The sequence below is a fragment of the Erinaceus europaeus genome, chromosome 17 (genome assembly GCF_950295315.1).
Source record: "Erinaceus europaeus chromosome 17, mEriEur2.1, whole genome shotgun sequence".
Taxonomy (NCBI): Eukaryota; Metazoa; Chordata; class Mammalia; order Eulipotyphla; family Erinaceidae; genus Erinaceus; species Erinaceus europaeus.
The window spans coordinates 36,888,578-36,910,767 of NC_080178.1; the positions used below are offsets into that span (position 1 = coordinate 36,888,578).

The following is a 22,190-nucleotide window of genomic DNA, read 5'->3' on the forward strand; positions in this document are numbered from 1 at the left end:
TAAAGCAGCATACATTCCTTGTGGCACAAGTGATAGTCATAAAAATCAAGGGCAATTCCTATAAATTTATAAGCTAAAGGGACACAAAGTTCTTGAAGCAAAGGCAATACTTGATTTAAGTCATTTCCTGTGAGTATCTCACTCAACCTAAAGTTCCAAAGTCAGATTAGTTTATGACTGAATACTACATCATGCTTTAAGTCATACCTAGCTCATGAACATTATATGAAGATCTGTATTTAGAAGCCTCACCACCATTTACAGCATTACATTAAAGCTGATGCAAAGTAGAGGTCTCCAAACACACAACTCCCTGAGGCCAATTCTGAGAATTAGATCCTGGTTTCTTGCATTGTCAGTCAAACATTATTTTTAAGATCATGAATAATTGTTCCTTCCCTAAATGCCAGGATATTCCAAATCCCAGAGATGGCTGTGATACATTTCCAAGTATCATGAATATAGATATAGATATGGATATGGATATGGATATGGATATGGATATGGATAGATATAGATATATATATAGATAGATATATAGATATATAGAGAGATATATAGATATGGTTTGCCATATATGCCTTTCTCCTACAAACCAATCTACAATTTAACGTTCTTAAAATTCCCAGTATTATTCCTACTGGGAAACAGGTATCATCTAAGGCCATTCATGGTGAACAGGATGGCCACTTTTTCTTCGTTGTTGTTGCAAATGTTCTAGTTCAGCCTCATACATCATTTCTTGGACTAAATACTTTTCCCGTCGTATTCGGTCATATAGATTCTTTGGTACATCTGGAATCAGGTATGCGATGAATGACTTGATCCCAAAAACAAGGTGCTATAAATTTAAGAGGGAACAGTATACTTTTCAAAGATCCTAAGTTCTAGTTATAAAACAGAGCAATTACGAACAATGTTGTATACATATTAGACTTAGTCACACATCAGAAATTGGTATGATAACAATTTCAAAGATTGCATTGGAAACAATACTTTTGCCTTCCATCATATAAATACTAAGAGGAAACAAATATTTTCATCTTTTACAGATACATGTTGATATCAATATATAAACAAGTGAATCAATCCTAAATTCACATCTATAAATTTCTTATGTATTACAATGTACTGTTAGACAACACCAGGGAAAACACATGACAGAAAAGATGTAATAGATACTACATGAACTAAAGAGAATATAGTCTGTGTTTGATGTTGAGACTGGGTATAAACTCTGGTATATATTTTTCTCAGAATTTCTACTTTATTATGTTCATATACAATTATGAAACAATGATTTATGTTTATTATATAATTATTCTCTGATAAGAATATAACAATTTTCAAAAGACAGATTAATCATAGTATTATCTTATAAACAAAGTAGGAGATGGGCAGTTGCTTTCCCAGTAGAGTACATATGTTATAATGTATAACATATTCATGAGCAGTGAAGCAGTGTAGCAGCTGTCTCTTTCTTCTCACTCTCTAGATCCCCATCCCCTCTCAATTTCTGTCTATCCTAAATAAATAAATGTAGAAACAAAATCAAAAGTTAATGCAAGGATGTGGGTTCAAGTCCTAGATCTCAAAATGCATGATGGAGAAGCTTCATGAGCAGTGAAGCAGTGTAGCAGCTGTCTCTTTCTTCTCACTCTCTAGATCCCCATCCCCTCTCAATTTCTGTCTATCCTAAATAAGTAAACGTAGAAACAAAATCAAAAGTTAATGCACCTGTGGTTAAAGGTACAGATGCTTAGCTAGTAGAGCAAGAACCTTACTATGTACAAGGTTCTGGGTTCACCAATCAGCATCATATGCAGAACCATCAATAGCATGGGGTTTGGGGAGAATGGTTGAATGGTCTTGTGGTATCTCTCTCTGTCTAAGCAAAAATGAAAAACATGGGCCAGGGAAACTAGTCAGTGGTATACTAAATTCACAAAGCTCTGAGTGCAATCTTTAGTGCGGCATAAAAATTAAGATAAAACAATTACTTAGATTAAGCCAGATTTACAGAAACTTTGGTAATCAATTTGGATCATTAACAATAAAAAGGATGTACATGTTGAACTAGACTGTCTGAACTCTGACATTCACTAGCTGTGTAAACTTATTCGAATTACCAATGTTTTCTTTATGTTAGCCCTATGGTGATGATAATAGTAATATCCCTTAAATGTTATTTCTGGTATTAAATAAGTAGACATGGATAATGGTGTTGAAGAAGTCTTTAGTACTATATAAACACTGAAATATTACCTCTTAATATTAATTTATTATTCCTGAGACAAACAGTTCTTTCAATTATTCAGAAAACAAACAAAAAAGCTGATATGTATACAGTCAGGATAATCTTTGGAAAAGAAAATCTAATATCAAAAGAACTTTGTGGTAACAGTTTCTATATGTGGAAAGTAAGATTCAGATAATTTTTAACCGAACTTGTAATAATATATGTCACAGGAAACTTCATTGCATGGTATCTCTTAGTAAAGTAGGCCATGTTCTCCCATTGAAAAGCATATCTAGAGTTTCTTTTCTCATCAGAACAAGCACTGGAGCTTTCCCTAATGCCATACCATTTTCATGTGGTATCAGGGCTTACTTGAATCTGGGCTATGAACATGTAAGACACCCTAACTGATAAACTATCTTTTGAACCCTTGACAGTTTATCTTAAACGAAGAAACCTAAGGAAACATCATACTTGAAAAGTATCCAAAAGTATTTTCATTAAAGTCAGAAACAAAATAGTTTTTTACACCCCTGCTATCATTACAACACTAAATTAATTGACATTTCGAGCAGCAAATTAAGCAAAGTAAATGAAGCATAAACTTTGGAAGTGAAGAGACACACTCACATCATTTTCAGTTCTTCTTACTATTTTAAAAGATGGCTTTAATAGTCATAATATTAGATTTAGTAAGAAACTTAAACTAAAAATTATGACTATCTTTAAAAGACTAATAGCATTCTAGTATATTAGTGAAAGTCAAGCAAACTAACCAAGGACATGATAATATTCGTGACAGAAATAAAATTCTTTTTTTTTTTTCTTTACCAGAGCACTGTTCAGCTCTGGTTTATGGTGTGGTGCAGGCAATTGAACCTGGGGCTTTGGAGCCTCAGGCATGAGAGTCACTTTGCATAACCATTATGCTATCTACCTTCTGCCCAGAAATAAAATTCTTAAAAAGAAAATGAGTAAATAAGAGATTATTTTTTAAATCACATAAAGTATATAAGAATATTTAAGTGAGTCACATGTTTATTAATGAAATAGAACTTTTTAAATAAGTCAGACTCTTCTCATGATTTCTGCAATTACAACTTTAATCAAAATCCTCACCTAATATTTAGGGAAACCTGAAAAATGGGCTTTAAATTTGCATATGAATAATTAATGCTCAAAAATTACAGAATTTTTAAATGTTAGAAAGTATCAGAGGTAGGACGTACATACACTAAAAACACAGTTAAAGAAAACGTCTGAATTACTACATTGGAAAATGCTTTAAGCTCTACTGCTACCTGTATTATAAAGTAAAAGTAACATTTTATCAGGGGATACTTTTATAGACTTAAAGTAGAGCAGAATTTATTTGACTTTAGAGGTAACTATCCCATTTTACAATGAAGTCTTTCTACAGAATTTGAAGTATATTTTGGAAAGATTTGAGATTATAGCTGCCTATAAAAAGCCCTTTGCTGAGTTATTTAATTATGTTGTTTTTTTTCTAGTCAGAATTTTGGCCACATAAAATTGATGAAATAAAACTTGTCTATAGACTTTAATAGTAGAGAACAGGTACTCTAGATATTCCAGTAACAAGTTTTTTTTTTTTCTTTTTTCTTGTGTCAAACTAGTTATATACTAAGCTCTTTACTCAGCTACACTCAAGTCCCTATTTAGTAGTCTTTGAGGAAATAACTTTATAAAAGCAACTACCATCTATTAGAAAAGTGTCTACCTACAATAATTTCATCAGTCTGTAACTAACCTCAAATACAATGATGAAGGCCAATCGAGCGGCAAGGATATGCCAGTATTGCAAAGTGAACTCGTAGGGCTTGGAACTCCAAGGGGCTCCTCTGTAGTCCCGGTACCTAAAATTCACAAAAATAAATAATCTGAACACCAAAAACAAAAGCATAGAGGTTCCAAATGTTGTGATGTACAAAAACTTCAAAATGATGGTGTAATGGTTCAATAACATGTAGGGGGAAGAGACAGAATAGTGAGAGTAAAAAGAAAATGCAACTAAAATTATAAATAAGTACCTGCAATAACCAGATTTTCCCATACCAAGCTCACTCAGGTCAAAGAAAGATAGGCTATTGTTGACATATCCTTTTAAGCAACTGGGAGAAAAGAGAAGTGTCATGTTATTCAGAGGTTCACAAATTTCGGTCCACTTCCAGCATTAATAAATAACTAAATTTAAAAATTGTCACTAATCCTTCAATTCTAATTACAAACCCTTAGCAATTCAAGTCTCCTATTCCCTAACTTGGCTATTTGTCATCCACAAAATTGTCCTTATCTTGCTCTTACATTTAACTAACATGTATTGTTTATTTGAAAATGTTAAAATTTTCCTTGCAAATACGCATGTATAGAACACTATTTAATTCATTATTATTAAGCAGTCAGTAAGATCTTTTTAAATGATATTTATTTATTTGTTTTTGTTGCCCTTGTCCTTTTATTGTTGTAGTTGTTATTGATGTCTTTGTTGTTGGATAGGACAGAGAGAAATGGAGAGTGGAGGGGAAGACAGTGAGGGGGAGAGAAAGATAAACACCTGCAGACCTATTTTACCACCTGTGGAGCGACTCCACTGCAGGGGGGGAGCCAAGCACTATAACTGGGATTGTTGCGCTGGTCCTTGCTCTTCGCCCCTCTGCGATTAACCCAATGCGCTACTGCCTGACTGCAAAGTAAGATCTTATTTCTGACTTATTCTTTTTTTTCTTTTTTAAAATATTATTTATTTATTTTCCCTTTTTTGTTGCCCTAGTTGTCTTTTTATTGTTATTGTAATTATTATTGTTGTTATTGATGTCATTGTTGTTAGATAGGATAGAGAGAAATGGAGAGAGGAGGGGAAGACAGAAAAGGTGAGAGAAAGAGACACTTGCAGACTTGCTTCACCGCCTGTGGAGCGACTCCCTTGAAGGTGTGTGTGTGTGGGGGGGGGGGGGGGCTCGAACCGGGTTCCTTACAGCAGGTCCTTGCGCTTTTCGCCACTTGTGCCTAACCCGCTGCGCTACCACCTTGACTCCCGAATTCTAATTTATTCTATATGTATTTATAAAGAGACTACAATTATTAGAGAGCATCTAGATGCTTGGTGTTTATAACAGTAAATAAAACAGGCAGTCGGGCGTTCTCAGAAATCTACATTTTTAGAAGTTATTGAGGTTGCTAGAGAGCTTTTTCATACAGAGGTATTTACTGACACTCTATATATTAGAAAAAAAAACCAAGAAATTTATAAAATAGCTGTAAATTAATTTAAAATCAATATTAATCCCACTACAAATTAATATTAACAACATGTATTAAGGATGACAGGGCAGAGGTAGATAGCATAATGGTTATGCAAAAAGACTCTCCTGCCTGAGGCTCTAAAGTCCCAGGTTTAGTCCCCCGCACGACCATAAGCCAGAGCTGAGCAGTGCTCTGGTCTTTTTCTCTGTGTCTTTCTCTCTCTGCATCTCTCTCAAAAATAAAATAAATAAAATATTTTTTAAAGGATGACAGCAAATTTTCAACAAGGAAAATATAGTGGCAAGAAAAATGCTGCTTTTATGTTTGTAAATCCTTAATGTCTGTATTAATCAAAAGCAGATCCCCTATCTGCTTCTTCATTAAATCTGTTGCAAAATATTGTTTGATTGAACAGTGAGAAGAAAATATGATCTTACATAGATAAGTAGTTGGACAAACATAATAGCTTCTCAGATAATTATGAATACTTTCTTTGGTATTACAACAAAACTCTACAGTTGGTTGTTCAAATGTAGTTGAAACTCGATAACTTGCTTAAATCTGGAGTCTTAATGCATCAAAAAAAATGTATGGATTATATATTCAAATCCAGAAGGCTACCTGTACTTTGAAGTTGTGTCTTTCCCATCCCTGTTTTAGTAAAAATGCATATCATCATTTGGAGATCATCGTTTCCCTAAGTTTTAATCTTCCAAACATTGACATATTTTTACCACACAGTGCCACAAGGTATAATTGCTGATATCACAGTTGATTTTTATCAGAAAAAAAAAGTACTGAAATACTTTTAAACTTACAGCAGTACATAAGTTATACAAAAATTCTATTTTTTTAATTTATTTATATTATTTTATTTATAAAAATGAAACACTGACAGAACCATAGGATAAGAGGGGTACAATTCCACATAATTCCCACCACCAGAACTTCCTATCCCATCCCCTCCCTTGATAGCTTTCCTTTTTTTAAAAATTATTTATTTATTTATTCCCTTTTGTTACCCTTGTTGTTTTATTGTTGTAGTTATTATTGATGTTGTTGTTGGATGGGAGAGAAAGATAGACACCTGCAGACCTGCTTCACGGCTTGTGAAGCTACTCCCCTGAAGGTGGGGAACAGGGGCTCAAACAGGGATCCTTAAGCTGGTCCTTGGGCTTTGTACCAAGTGCGCTTAACCTGTTGTGCTACCGCCCAACTCCCCCCTTAATAGCTTTCTTGTTATTCACCCCTCTGGGAGTACGTGGAATGCAGAAGGTGGAAGTTGTTCACTTGAAGAGAATCTTATTATGACAATGAATACTGTCAACAAATTTCCTTAAAATGACAAAGTTAGTTTGTCTAGCAATCATTTCATGTTTGAAGAAAAGGTATGCTTGGTTTTCAACTTGATCAGCTATATATGCTGCACATGTGCTTTATGCACACATTTTTTTTTCAAACAAAATAGTGAAAAGACAATTATTTAGGACTGAGTATTTGATAAAATTCCAAAAAGTGCTGCTTCATTCCAGACACTCCAAAATTTCTTATAAATCCTAATGAATCATATGATAGTGAGGATAATAATCATTACTGGCAATTTTTATGTCACTGCCTTGAGTTGTAGAGCAAATAGAAACTATTCACCATTGTTTTGGATCATAAATACAAATATAAATACTGTTAATAAGTATCTTACTATTTTCTTTACAGGTCACTTTAATTTGTAATTAAAAGTGGTTTACAAAATTATCTTAAGGAGACTGGGTGGTGGCACACCTGGTGAAGCACACACACTAAATTGCTAAAGGACCTGGGTTTGAGTTCCTAGTCCTCACCTACAAGGGGAAGCTTCACAAGTGGTGAAGCAGATGGGGTAAGCGGTGGTGCGCCTGGTTGAGTTCACACATTACAGTGCAGGACCTGGGTTCAAGCCCCTGGTTTTCACCTGCAGAGGTAAAGCTTCACGAGTGGTGAAGCAGGACGACAGGTATCTCTCTCCCTCTCTATCTCCCCCTTCCTCTCAGTTTCTCTCTGTTTCTGTCCAATAATAAAACACAATAAAAAAGTTCAAAAAGTTTAAAAAAAATAAAGCAAGTGGTGAAGAAGGGCTGCAGGTCAATCTCTCTCTGTCTCTTCTTTTATCCACCTTCCCTCTCAATTTCTCTCTGTCCTATTGAATTAAAGTTAATAAAAAACAATTATCTTAATATTATTAGGAAACAGTATTGATCTCACATTGAGAACTATTGCTGTGGAACAAACAGTTGTTACATCTTTGATTCAAATGTATTCTGACCTCTAAATCCTTAGTTTCAGAGCCACCCTGTCTTAATTCTTTTCCCTCTGTATCCCAGATCTAATCTGTCATTTCGACTGTTATTCTCCAATATTTTCCTGACATTTCTATCTTGTCTTTTTTCACTTTGCTCTGAAAATTTGAGTTGTGACAGAGAAATTGATAGGGAAGAGGTAGATAGAGAGGGGCACAGAGAGGAAGGCACCTGAAGTATTTCACCACTTATGAAACTTTCTCCTGTAGGTGGAGACCAGGGCCTCCAGTTCATACACATGTAGTATGTGAGGTCTTCTAGGTGTCTCACTACTCATCCATCAATCTCTTAAGTTTTGACAACCAAAAATATGTCCAGACATCACCAAATTTCTCTGAATACATTTAATCCAATTTAGCAACTAAGCATAGCCAGAAAAAAAATTACAAGATGTACCCATATTGTTTCTATCTCAAATATGCCCTCCGCATTTTTGCTTAAAGATATACAACATCCCTATCATTGAAAAATGTAGAAGGCATTCATGTTCTAGTTACTGCAAGAGGTGAAAGAAACACAGAACAGATCATCAACGCAACCAATCCAGGTTCACCTATCTCAGGTGGCAGCAAATAATGCTTCTAAAGAAGAGGGCTGCTGAGCATATACACATATTGTAAATCTCAAAAATCAGCTTCTAGGTCATTCTGAATTAAGAAAATGGGCATTTATCAGGGGGTTGGGGAACATGTAGTTTCAACATTAATGCAACCATATTAAATTTATATTGTGATTTTTCAATTCGTAAAATATTAACTTTGGTTGGGGAAACAGAATAATGGATATACAAAAAGACTTTCACACCTGAGGTTCTGAGTTTCCAGATTCAATATCCAACACCACCACAAACCACACTTTACCCATCCTCTAGTTTTATTCTTTCTTGCAGTATCTTTCTATATATCTGCCTCATAAAAAATAATTAATTTATACAAAATATTTACTCAAACACTGATTCTTAATTATTAGTTCAGGTGGATGATGTGTCTGTTATTGAAAGAAAAAAATATAAAATTTGAATCCAAGATATCTACCTGACTTTAAGTTTGGATTCACGATTGGTCAAAAATTTGCTCTGCTTTCTATCTTGGCTATTTTTCAGTCACCAGGTTCCAGATGATACCATGATGCCAAACAGACTTCCCCGGGCAGACAACCTCACCATGTGAACTGGAGTCCAACCTCCCCAGATCCCTGCCCCACTAGGGAAAGAGAGAGACAGGCTGGGAATATGGATCAACCTGTCAACGCCCATGTTTAGCAGGGAAGCAATTACAGAAGCCAGACCTTCCACCTTCTGCATCCCATAATGACCCTGGGTCCATTCTCCCAGAGGGTTAAATAATAGGAAAGCTATCGGGAAAGGAGTGGAATATGGAGTTCCGGTGGTGGGAATTGTATGGAATTGTACCTCTCTTATCCTATAATCTTGTCAGTGTTCCCATTTTAAAAACTTTTTAAAAATCTCATCAAGACTCCAAATATAAAATAAAATAAAACTTTATGTCTTTGTTACTTTCTTTTGAAAAACTGAGGCATTTTTATTTAGAAGGGTACTTTGGTGTTCTGAGAAAAAATATCAATTCATTAGGCAAGAATTGATTTCTTTCAAAGTCAAATTTTACTCTGTCACGGCACATAACCTGGATTCAGATAAGATACCTGATCAACTATAGTTGCTCCAAAAGGAAGGAGAATAATTTTATTCTATTACTACTTTATTTCTTTATATAAATGCCAGTGTCCACCTAAAATACCAATCTCTATTCCACAAATTTGAAGCCTCCTTACATTCTTTCCTGTATTTAAAAAATAAATAAATATTTATTTATTTTAATGGGAGAGAAACATTAAGATTGAGAAAGACACTAGACCGCTGTTCAGCTTTAGCTTACAATGATCTTGGTACCCCAAAGCCTCAGAAATGAAAGTCTTTTGCATAACCACTATGCTGTCTCCCTGATTCTCATTCTTTCTTAATAGCTACTTTCAAGAACCAAAGATAAGAAAAATCATATACCCCCCAATCCCATACTTCTTAACTGGGTGATTTTGTCTACTAGGGGAAGTTTGGTGAGATCTGGACACAAATTTAAGAGTGGGGGCTGGGTAGTGGAGCACCTAGCAGGCCCTTCACATACTATAATGTATATGGATTGGAGTTGAAGTTACTGGTCTCCACCTAGAGGGGGGAACAGCTGCAAGTGTCTTTCTCTCTGCCCCTCACTATCTGCATTTTCCCTCTCAAGTTCTCTCTGTCTCATCCCAAAATAGATATTTTTTCTTTAATGTAGACTATAAGGAGGTCCTAAAAGGAATCTACAACGTAAAGGACAAAAATGCTACAAAAGTATACTTAGCTGGTCTATAATGCCAGTATTGTAGAAATTTTGCTGTAAGGTATATATTTAAATTTTAAATCCTAATGCAAACACACACACACACACACACACACACACACACACACAGGGTTTGGGGGTCAACTTTTCCATAACCTTACTATTTAGAGCTATAGATTTTATTTGAAACATCTTTGTTTTGTTTGATTAATTAATGTGAGTGTCAGGTTCCTCAATATGAAGACTGAGTTTGATGTTTTTTAAAGCCACTTGGGCCTCTAGAATTTAATCTATTTTTCTCTATTTCTTTTTTTTTTTCACATCATTTTATTTGGGACATAATAGTTTACGGGACAGTTGTTGACACATTGGGTACGTGGTGTGCAGACACCAGATAGAATGCAATGCTTGTAACCTTTTGATACCAGTGATGTATTTACAAGTGATAACACAGAGAGACTCTAAAATTACCCGCTATAAAAAATGCTGTTGCCTTTTTTATCCTATTTTTATTTCACCCAACAAAATTTTATAATTTCAGTGATCAGGAACATTGCTCTTAATGGTCACAGAACAAAACTTCCCTATAAGTCTCCATTTCAATTAGAAACAAAATAAAGAAAAATGTGCATAATGCAACCTTACTTTTCACTATATTCAAAATGACTTGCACATGGGCCATATTTGTATTCATAGACAAAACGTGGGATATAATCAGATGTTATTGCAATTACAAATGCATTGGTGATCACAGCCAATATACCAATTCCTTCCAGAATTCCATACCAAATACCTAATAGGAGGAAGAGTAAAGAAAAAGAATAAGCTTTTTTAAAGTAAGTTTCTGGGAGTCAGGCGGTAGCACAACAGGTTAAGTGTAGGTGGTGCAAAGTGCAAGGACTGGAGTAAGGATCCCAGTTCAAGCCCCTGGCTCCCCACCTGCAGGGGAGTCTTTTCACAGGCTGTGAAGCAGGTCTGTAGGTGTCTTTCTCTTCCCTTCCTCTCTCCATTTCTCTCTGTCCTATCCAACAATGATGACAATAATAACTACAACAGTAAAACAATAAGGGCAACAAAAGGGAATAAATAAATATTTTTTGAAAAAGTAAGCTTCTAATCAATCTTAATTGAGATGGCATGCTTGGTAAATCTTGGAACCACAGTTCTGCCCATAATTTACAGTCTTAGAGTCTCACTATAGATAGTAGAGCTATTTAATACCCTTTTCTAGACAGGGAATGTAGAACCCATTTAGAGAAACTTGAAAGTTAAAATGTCATTAGGAACAATTTCTTGTCTGTACTGATGAGGCATGGGATACTTGCTTAAGATACTTCATGGCCTAATAGAATTTACTAAAGTAACAAGAACAACAAAACCTTTCCAGTTCTACATTATAATGTAAATTCTTGAATATCTGTTTTCAACATGAATTTTATTTTTACCTTTGTTGAATAAAAATGAAAAGAATATATTGAAGAGTAAAATTAGTTTGGTGTCATGAGGTGACACTAGTTGACACATCATATTGATACACAAAAATACTTTAAGATAGTATATATTATTAATGTTTATTGGCTATAGTCAATGTTAGCATTTCAAATAGTATTTAGTATTAAAATACTAATTATGATAAAGGAAGTTCTGAAAAGAATTTCTCAGAAGTCCTGAAAGTCACAATTTTCTTTCCCTACACTTCCACTCTTTGTTATATAAAATCATGAGCTACATTGAGGCATAATATGACAAATGTTGATGTTAACTTGCTTGGTAGAACTTAAGCAATTAGAATTCTTTTTAAAAAAGTATTTAAGTACATTAATATTCAAGAGAAAAATGGAAATGAATTCAAATGAGCACTTTGTTACAGAAATGCAAGTAATAAGTATAGTTAAATGTTTTCAATCACTAGTATATAGATATATGTGAGTTTTTTTATCCATCACATCATCAAATACTTGATTTTTCTATCATCCATTATTTTTATTGTGGAAACAAAATAATTTACAAATATTTTTGAAGTATGGCTTCTGATATCATTTTTTGTAGATTATTTTGATTTATTTTAAAGTCAAAATATAAATAAATACAGTTTAATCCAGTAGGTCCATGTTAAGGAATCTAAATTACAGACATATTACACACATTAATATATTGACACTACATATAATAATTAATCTATGTCAATATTAATATCAATATATCTATCTGTTTTATCCCAAGTTATATTTATTTATGTTTTCTGTTTATAGTGGGAAAATTAAGTAAATGACTATAAATTTTATGATATAAGTATCTTATGGATATTGTTATTCTATTAACATGAATTAGAACAATATATTTTGAATGCGTGGATATTCAAAAAGGAAAAAATACAGAATCATATACATATATATCAAAGTGTTTTTTTGTTTTCTTGGATGGTTAGGAAGAACACTTGTAAATGGTCCATGCCTAACTGATACTTTTGAGACCTTGTGGTTAAAAAAAAAAAAAAAGGTATGGTAAAGGTGATAGGGAAATATTTAATTGCTTTATAACTTTGTCTTGTTTTGTTAGAGCAAGACAATCCAACTAAGTTTTTAGAATAATAACCTATGATTTGGAAAGTGAAATAAACACTAGCTAATGCTATAATAATGGTAGCTTCATTTTCTCCTTCTTAATATAGTTCCAGGTTATCTTTAATGTGCTTACATTAATACAATAATGAAGTGGCAACCTAATATACTTAAATAGATTTTGGTGATTATAGAATTCATAAATTGGTAAATTATATTAAATGCTGACTTTGCAGCATTGATCAAAAGGCTTGCTCAAAAAAGATCTATGTATTTGTTGTCCCTAAATGTAAACTTCTTATGACAAAACTACAGTTTATTAAATTAGTATGCCAAACATAAGTAGTTGGGTGAATTGGATGAAAGAAGATACTAGAAATGCAGTTATTTACATGGAAGTCAATATAAATTAATGGAGGTAATTAAAAGAATTCTTTAAAAAAGATGAATTATTTAATAAATTACTAATTGTAGGGAATTCATTTATTTTTTTAAATTGATTAGTCATTAGAGGAAACATAACGCATCTCAAAATAAAACTCATACTTGTCACAAGTTTTATAATCAACCTAGGAGTTCTAAAGTTTAAGGATAATCCATATTCAATATAAAAATCACTAAAATTGATTAATCAATTTATTTATTTTCACCAACCACTCTCGTGGTGAAGTTCTGTGTCCCTATCCCCACTTCCATAGATAATTACTGTAGTTCTACCACGGTTTTAGAAAAAAGCTCATATTTTGTTTTTTTAACATTCATATACTTAAAGAATCATAATTTTTAAATAACCTAACAATGTCATAAATAACAGGTATATATTAATTTAATTATAAAGGTACCTAGTTTTTTAAAATTTATTCATTTATTTTCCCTTTTGTTGCCCTTGTTGTTTTTTATTGTTGTTGTAGTTATTATTGTTGTTATTGATGTCATTGTTGTTAGATAGGACAGAGAGAAATAGAGAGCTGAGGGAAAGACAGAGAGGGGGAGAGAAAAATAGACACCTGCAGACCTGCTTCACTCCTTGTGACTCCCCTGCAGGTGGGGAGCAGGAGGCTTGAACTAGGATCCTTACTCTGGTCCTTGGGCTTCATGCCACGTGTGCTTAACCCGCTGTGCTACTGCCTGACTCTCCTGGTACCTAAAATTCTTATTTATCATAAATAAAAAATTAAAAAATATTATTTTAAAATGCTTCAAACATATATGTATACATATATAATGTTAATTTTCTATATATGGAAATTCATATTACCAATTAACATACAATTTTGAAGGGCATAAGCATAATTTGTAAAAAGAAAATGAATATATATTTAATTTCATAGTTACAAAGATATAAGTAAATACAAGATAATTTTTTTTCCTTAGATTGCCAAAGATTGAATAGCACTTTAAAAAGTGCCCTTATTATACCTTAAGTTCTTGAAGATGTGGGAAAAGGGACATTTATTACCTTACAGTAAGCATCTAAGTTAATATAATAGTCTATTGAATAATAATTGGGATGCATTGGATCGACCTTCTCGTGGTGCATCCCGTGAGTACCCATTTATTGGGGAAAATGACGATCCTTCCTAGCCGACTGAATCCACATGGATCCCAGTCACTTTTAAAGCCAGCAACAAGCAGACATCAGGCTCAACCTGACGCTGTTGACTGGCTACGGAAGAAGGGCAAACTCTAGAAGAAGAAGACTGAATAAAAGTAAGAAAAAGAAAGGAGAGGAGGAGGAGAAGTAATGCAATAGTCTTAACATCTCTAGTCAGGTGACTGATTTAAAAATGGTCATATGACATAAAGATTGAAAATTATACTTATTGACATGGGCAGATACACAGAATAATGTTTTTCATACAAATTTTTGAAATAGAATGGTTAGTATTAACCTACTCTAAGTATTAAGTATTCATGTTATTTTCTGTTAATTGAAACTGCTCCAATTTGTTATAATTAGAAGTCCCAGCCATAGTATCCCATGTGGCACTAGAGTAAGACCAGAGTACCTCCTGGACTCAGTAATGTAAAAATCATTTAATTTATGAATGACATCTGTGTCCAACATCTGAACTTACCTATGTCAGTTGCTCGGGCTGGCAAAGGTCTCCTCCACTGGGTGACAAATTTGTATGCATCCAATCTGATTTCAATGATATTGTTTAAAAAAGCCAAAAGAGGGGCCAGAGGGAAAGCAGCGACAAAGATGGTGGTAAAACCAAATTGCAAAACTTTAAAAGAAGAGTATTAGAAAATTAATAATGCAGACATTTCATTGCAGTGGTAGTATAAGCAATATCATTTACTGAGTGCCTTCATTGTGCCACACTACAGAAATTACATATATTTTTTCTGTCTCTCCTGCAAGGAAAGTATACTTATCCTCTTGACAGAGAAAATTATAGCTGTACATTAAGTCATGTTTTTGTAGGGTGAATAATCTAGATTAAAATATTTAAATGGTCTAAGATTTTAAAATGTTTTGAAAGTCTGCGTGTTTTCTAACACTATACTATGTTGTAAGAAAAAAGTAGCAAGAAAAAAAATACCAAGAAGAAAAATAAGTCAAAGAGGAAACCTTGAAGAAAAATGTTTGTCTCTGGGAGACAGAGACATGTTTTTGTCCTTATAGATAAGAAAATTAGATGTCACAACAAAAATGTTTTCTTTATATAAGTAAGTAAACCTTTTTAAGAAGCCAAGATTAAGACTGAGTTTGTTGTAGAAAATAAAATCATTTATTGTGACAAGGAGGGAGTACTACAGTAAAGATTAGCATTTGAAAAGGCTAAGGTCCTTAGGACTGAATATTTTGAAGTGATGCTCTGGTCCTCTCTCATTCTCTCATGGAATAGATACATTTTTAAATGAATAGTTGCTTTATTTTAATAAAATGGTAATTTTATTTTCTATTTTATACTTTTGCTTTTTTATAGAGACAGAGAAGTAGCGAGAATGTATGTAAAAGAGACCACAGAACTGTAGCTTCCTATAATGTGTGAGGAGTGGGCTCAAACCTGGATTGAACACATGTCAAAGCAGTGTACTATCCAAATAAGTTACTTCATTACCTCTTTCTCCTGCTCTCCTTCCCTTTCTTCCTTTCACTCATCATCATTATCATCAACATCATCATCATCATCATCATCATCATCATATCCAGAGCACTGTTCAACTCTGGCTTATGAAGGTGCCAGAAATTGAACCTTAGACCTCTGAGACTCAGACATGAATAGCTTTTGCATAACCACTATAACCCTGGCCTGGTAAATACATTTCTTAATATGAAGTTGTTATGCTTTATTTTGTTTTCTTTTAAAACTGTTTCTCAAAATCTAGCTGCTTCATTGTAAGAATTAATCTCATTCATCCACTGAGTTATCATATGATACTGTTCATGGTGCTCCCATATGGTATTGGGGATATAATGTAAGTACTCATTCATAAGGTATGTGCTTTACCTGATGAACAATCTCCCATCCCCCTGAGTGTTTAACTGAATCCAATTTAATAACAGAACTAGTTCTTGAAGTGTGGGCAGAATTAAAAGGAAACCAATGAGGAATGATGAGGCCTCAAGGAATAACTGTGTAAAGCAGTGCTGCTCTGACAGAAGAGAATAGTGTTACCAGCGGAGCTGATTTAGTGGCTTGACTTTGAAAGAATCTAGCCACCTTTTTACCTGGAAGAAGTAAATACATACATCCTAGAAAGAAAAAAAAAGAATAACTTTCATTTTGGTAAAATATTATGACTTTCAGAAAGTCATCAGAAACTTTTCTATCTTCTCTATTGAGATAAAGTCACACAAGTGTTTTAAAATACTTGAGATTGGATATGAGAGATGTAGTTCTATTTTAAGCCTCAGCTTTCATGAAGTAGAAAACCAGTACGATGAATTCCAAAAAAAGTGTGCAGAAGGTTCTTTCCTTACCCATTTCTAGGTACTCATCCATCAGTCCATGAATATTCATGGGCTGTAGATTCCAATCATTTTCCCACTGAGGAATGGAAGCATCTTGTACTCCTCGTTTAATTTTATGTTGTGACCACCAGTTTTGTATCAATCTATGTTGTAAAGAACACAAAGGACTTTTTGAGCTCTTATATTTACTATCTGGTAAATTGTAATATATCAAAAGTTAAAAAAAAAACCTACCCCGGGACTATAACTTAAATATTCCTGGAAATGAGGTTTTTTTCATTGTTTCAGCTTCCATAAACTTCCATAGAAAAGAGCTCAGTTTCAGAACTCTTCTAGATTTGATATTATTTACATATTTTCCAAGCACTGATTATCTTTAACATTAAAGTATTTCTTATTAGTGACTGAACAAATATCCATTCCCATGATTACTTCTCCTACTCACAAATATAAAAATAACTACACTCTTATGTTACCTGTAAAGATTGGTTATGAGTCCTTTGTTTCTTCCAAATCTTATTTTCAATTTATTTTATTTTATTTTATTTTATTTTATTTATTTATTCCCTTTTGTTGCCCTTGTTGTTTTATTGTTGTAGTTATTATTGTTGTTGGATAGGACAGAGAGAAATGGAGAGAGGAGGGGAAGACAGAGAGGAGGAGAGAAAGATAGACACCTGCAGACCTGCTTCACCGCCTGTGAAGCGACTCCCCTGCAGATGGGGAGCTGGGGTTCGAACCAGGATCCTTATGCCGGTCCTTGTGCTTTGCGCCACCTGCGCTTAACCCGCTGCGCTACAGCCCGACTCCCCCCAAATCTTATTTTATGGGCTGTGCTTTCCAAAACCAAGCAAAATCATGTTCCATATTAAATAAAAGCACCCTAGGCAAGATTTCAAGAGATGTATCTTCTAGTCCCCATCTAGTAACACATTAGTTGTATGACTTTTGACAGTTACTTTATCTTTCCAGTTTATAAAGTGTAAAGAGTTTGACCACTGGGGTTTGTAAGACTTAGAAAGGAAGAAGCAATATACTTTGGATAACACAGGCACAATTTTGCATGTGTATGATTCAGAAATACCCCATACATAGGTATTATGGATTCTGGGGTCACAGATTATTTTAACAGTTGAAAGAAAATCACTTCTAACATGAACTCAGCAACTTAAGAGTTTCAGTGGGCATGACCTAAAAGAACTACCATAACTGTCCTAAGCACTTGGTGTCTATAGAATACTAAGGATAATATTCACAATAAGAGTCATTCTTAATATCATAATAACTGCACTATTTTGATGGTGTTTGTGTAGTAATCAACATGTCAGATCCTGAGTCAGGCACTGGAAACCAGTTATTTTAAAATTTCATTAAGCTCAACATAGCAACAAAATGAGCAAAGAGTAGGAAAGGAACTGTAGATGGATTAAATTCCTCAATCCTCCTGTCATCTTTGCTCTGTTTTACATTTTATTTAATAAGATAGACACAGAGAGAAATTGAGAGAAGGGAGATTTATAAGGAGAGAGAAAGACAGACACCTGCGTATTGCTTCACAGCTCATGAAGCTTTCCCCGCTGCAGGTGGGAACAGAAGGATAGAACATGAGCCCTTGCACATGGTAATGCATACACTTAATTCGGTATGTGACTGCTTAGTCTCCCTTTTTCATTTAATTTAGGATAATATTAAAGATCTGTGTGAAAATCCTTATAAAAAATTGTAATTCAAAATAAAGTGCTCACGGGTATCCCAGTTCCATAAAGTTGTTCCATATTTGCTTCAAAAACATGATCACTCCCATCTGGAGACAGAGGTCTATCAAACATCCACTAGGATGACACTAAAACAGAATAATAAGGTCAACAATGATTTTGGTCTAGACATCTCTTCATACTGTACAATAAATTATAAGAGAGTCATCTCATTGGTAAAAAATGAAGAAATTGCATGAGTGAGGAGATTTGATAAAGAAGTTTTCAGTAATTACATTGAAATATAGATAAACTTTTAACGAAAATAGTAAGACTTTAATGAGCATTTATTACTTGCAAAGCTCTCTTGTTAACTATGGTCAAGTATAATGAATATTCTGGGATATTATGTGACCAATAAAAACCAGAAGATAGAAAACTAGTTGTATGGTGAAATGTTCACAATATGTTATTTAAAAGTATTCTGGAAGTTGGCTCTGGAAGTTGGGTAAAGGACTTGCAAATGTGAAGCCTAGGCTTGATTCTTAGTAATGAGTATGCCAGAGTCATTCTATGGCCTCTTTTGCATGTGCTATTTCTCTTTCTCTCTATTTCTGTCTTGTATAGATTTATAGAACAATTGCAAAGATGTGAATATTCACCTCTAAGAGGTGAATTAGCCCTTCTATTGCCAAGGTATAGCTGTGGTAGCTTGGTAATCAGCATTTGCACATTATTAGAAATTTTATTTATATTTCAATAGTTTTCAATAAATACCCTCTTTTTGCTCAAGGATCCAATCAATCTATGATACTCAGGTTGTATGAATCTTTCATATCTCCTTAGTCTTCCCTGGTCCAGGCATTCTCAGCTTTTCATGTCCATGTCAGTTTTGAAGACTGTTGGACAGGAATTCTGTGAAAAATCCCCTAATCTGTATTTGCCTGATCTATTCACATTTTCAGATTCTAAATTTGTGTTTAAGAGACAGAAATAGATCACAGAGGTGCAGTGATCTCATCAGAGGCTCCATGGCATGACTAGCAAAGTGAATTAATTATAAGGGTGATACAGCATTTCCCCTATAAAATTACTTATTTTCCTCTTGTTTTCTTTATAAGTGAGTCACTTAAGTCAGTTATCAAGATGGGCAGCAGATGTTAAATTCTACCTTCAGGAGTGAGGGTACTTATTTGATGATGTATTTTAAGTTATAAAAGCATGTCACAAAATAATTTGTCAATATGACATGATCCTAACTTTTCTTTCTCTGATAGTCTGCTTTTAAAGATATTTTCAATAAAAATAAATTTGAAATCCCACACAGACAAAAATGTAATTACAAGAAAATTGAAATGAATGTTTTGCTTGAAAACTTTGCAATATAGAAGACATTTGGACAGGCAAGAGTGGGTCTGTTTCTTTAGAAATGGGTTCATGCCATGCTCATAAGGATGATAGTCTCTAAAGCTTTGATCCACAGTTTTATTTCTATTAAATGGGCACCAGTGGGATTTCAAAGAGAACAATCAGGGCATGAAGAACTTTCTTTTTTTTTGGTTCTAGCCCAGTAATTTAAAACTCCCTGATCTGAGTCAAAGATTAGTCAGTCATAATTCACACTTTGTGAAGAAGTCTTAGTTCTCCGATTCAAACATGCACCTTCTTTCGTGGATAAATACCCTGAACACTGCCAAATATATATGATAAATGGGATTCAAAGAATGTTTGAGACAGAATAATATAAGTAGCAGTAGCCTACCATACATCACAGCTATAAGTAAAAAGCTTCATTTCTCTAAATAGACCCACAAACACAAACTGATTTTTTTCCAGAGTCATCAACACTGATGGTATGGGAATAAAAGATTTTGTCTTCTGTACCCTAATAATTGTTCTTTTTAAAATTTTAATTATCTTTATCTATTTGTTGGAGACAGCCAAATAATTAAGAGGGTAAGGGGAGACAGGGAGAGAGAGAAAGCTGCAGCATTGTTTCAATAGCGACACTTTCCCTTTCTAGGTGGGGACCAGGGGCTCAAACCTCGGTCTTTGCACATTGGAACATGTGCACTCAACCAGGTGCACCACCACCTGGCCCCATACATTGTTCTTATGCATAATACTAAAGATTATCTCTATCTCTATTTCTTTGTGGCATTGAATGACTGGGTTAGCATAAGTTCATTATTATGTGAGGAAAGAATAATAAGACAGTCACAGAGCCACATGATTGGATTACTGTCCACAAATGAAAGCCAAAGTGGGCAGACTGGATGGCAGGCCATTTATAATTTTGTTGAAATTGTGTCTAAGTATATAGGATTAAAAAAATGGTGCATGGAGGCTATTTGGCAGTCTTAGATATGCACAAAGTTCTAGTTTTACTCCTCAACACTGTATAAAAAAAAAAAAGCAAAGTATATAGGAGGATATGTACAACTTATCTGCAAATACCATACCATTGTATATAAGGAACTTGAGTATGCTCAAATTTTGGTATGAGGTGACATGGATTTTCTGAACCAATTCCCTGTGAATATGAAAAAAATATTATATATTTCTCATTTGTTCCTTGTGAATGCATGTGATGATGAGTTTTGGTAGCTGTTTTGTAGTTGGTGATAACTACATGGCAGCTAGGACTATCAGACTCTTAGTACTGTGTTCTTCTACATTTCATCCGCTTAAGTGTGTTTACTCAATCTAATTTACATATATAAGTAACAATAATTTGTCCATCTCTTGTTATAATCAATTTCTGTGGTGTTTTATGTTGTGCTTTAGTCATCCCAATGATGGGTTGCACATTGTTCAGTGTTTGGAGCTCACACTCTGAAGCTATATTACCTGGTTCAGACTGATACTAATTTGAATTTGCATACCTGAGACCTCAAGTTTAGTTTTATCCCTAAAACTAAAACTAGCACTGTACATATTGGAGCAATGCTCTGGAATTCACTCTAGCATGAAAGAAAGAGGAAAAGGTAGGAAGAAAAATAAATGAGAGAGAGAGAGAGAAAGAGAGAGAGAGAGAGAGAGAAGAGAGATAATGAAAGAGAAAGTGAGAAGAAAATGAGACAGGATAGAAGGAAGGAAGGAAGGCAGGAAGGAAGGAAGGAAGGAAGGAAGGAAGGAAGGAAGGAAGGAAGGAAGGAAGGAAGGAAGGAAAGAAGGAAGGGAGGGAGGGAGAGAGGGAGGAAAAAATTTTAAAAGGAAGGACTGGAGGGTAGGGAGAAAGGAGGGAAGAAATACCTTTAAAAAGTAAGCTGATACCAAACTAATAAATTTGTCAATCTAAGTATGTTTCTGTGAGTGTAGACCAAGAACTCTAATATCTCAGTTGCCTCTATTGCAAAATGAATATAATCATAGCATTTTGTGAGGAATATGTGCATTAATACACAAAACATTTAGAAGGAATTATTACTGGACTATGTGGATATAGTAACCACACATTAAGTACTGGGCATTATTTTGATATATATTTACATAAAACATGTGAAATATTTTATAGGATAATATGAAGGTAGACCAATAAGTCAACTCATATTCTAAATAAAATTGTAATATTCCTTTCCTTTATTTATAATAACTACCATTTTTGGTACTAGGGATTTGATATTCATGATATAATTTAATCTAAAATCCCCAGCACTGAGGTGAGCTCTTTTTATCACACCTGTATGAAAGGAGGAAATAAGATTTAAAGATACTACTTTCACTCACTTGGTTAGGGAAAATTGTCAAACTTGAGATAAAATACTTGCCATATCTATCATCTCTATATTAATGCTGTCAAAGAAAGTTGAGGTACCTCTGCGTCTGTACTCAG

General features: G+C 34.0%; 1 protein-coding gene across 1 annotated transcript in view; it reads right to left on the minus strand.

Moving 5' to 3' along the window:
• Positions 1-553: 553 nt before the first annotated feature.
• Positions 554-22,190, minus strand: part of ANO3 (anoctamin 3) — a 361,962-nt gene continuing 340,325 nt past the window's right edge. Inside the window, exons 19-25 of the mRNA XM_060176666.1 lie at positions 18,407-18,504; positions 16,671-16,804; positions 14,815-14,967; positions 10,821-10,968; positions 4,291-4,371; positions 4,011-4,116; positions 554-841 (exon numbers count right to left, since the gene is read on the minus strand). Coding sequence (XP_060032649.1) covers positions 659-841; positions 4,011-4,116; positions 4,291-4,371; positions 10,821-10,968; positions 14,815-14,967; positions 16,671-16,804; positions 18,407-18,504 — 903 coding nt within the window. The 3' untranslated portion in view covers positions 554-658. The remainder of the gene's footprint in view (positions 842-4,010; positions 4,117-4,290; positions 4,372-10,820; positions 10,969-14,814; positions 14,968-16,670; positions 16,805-18,406; positions 18,505-22,190) is intronic.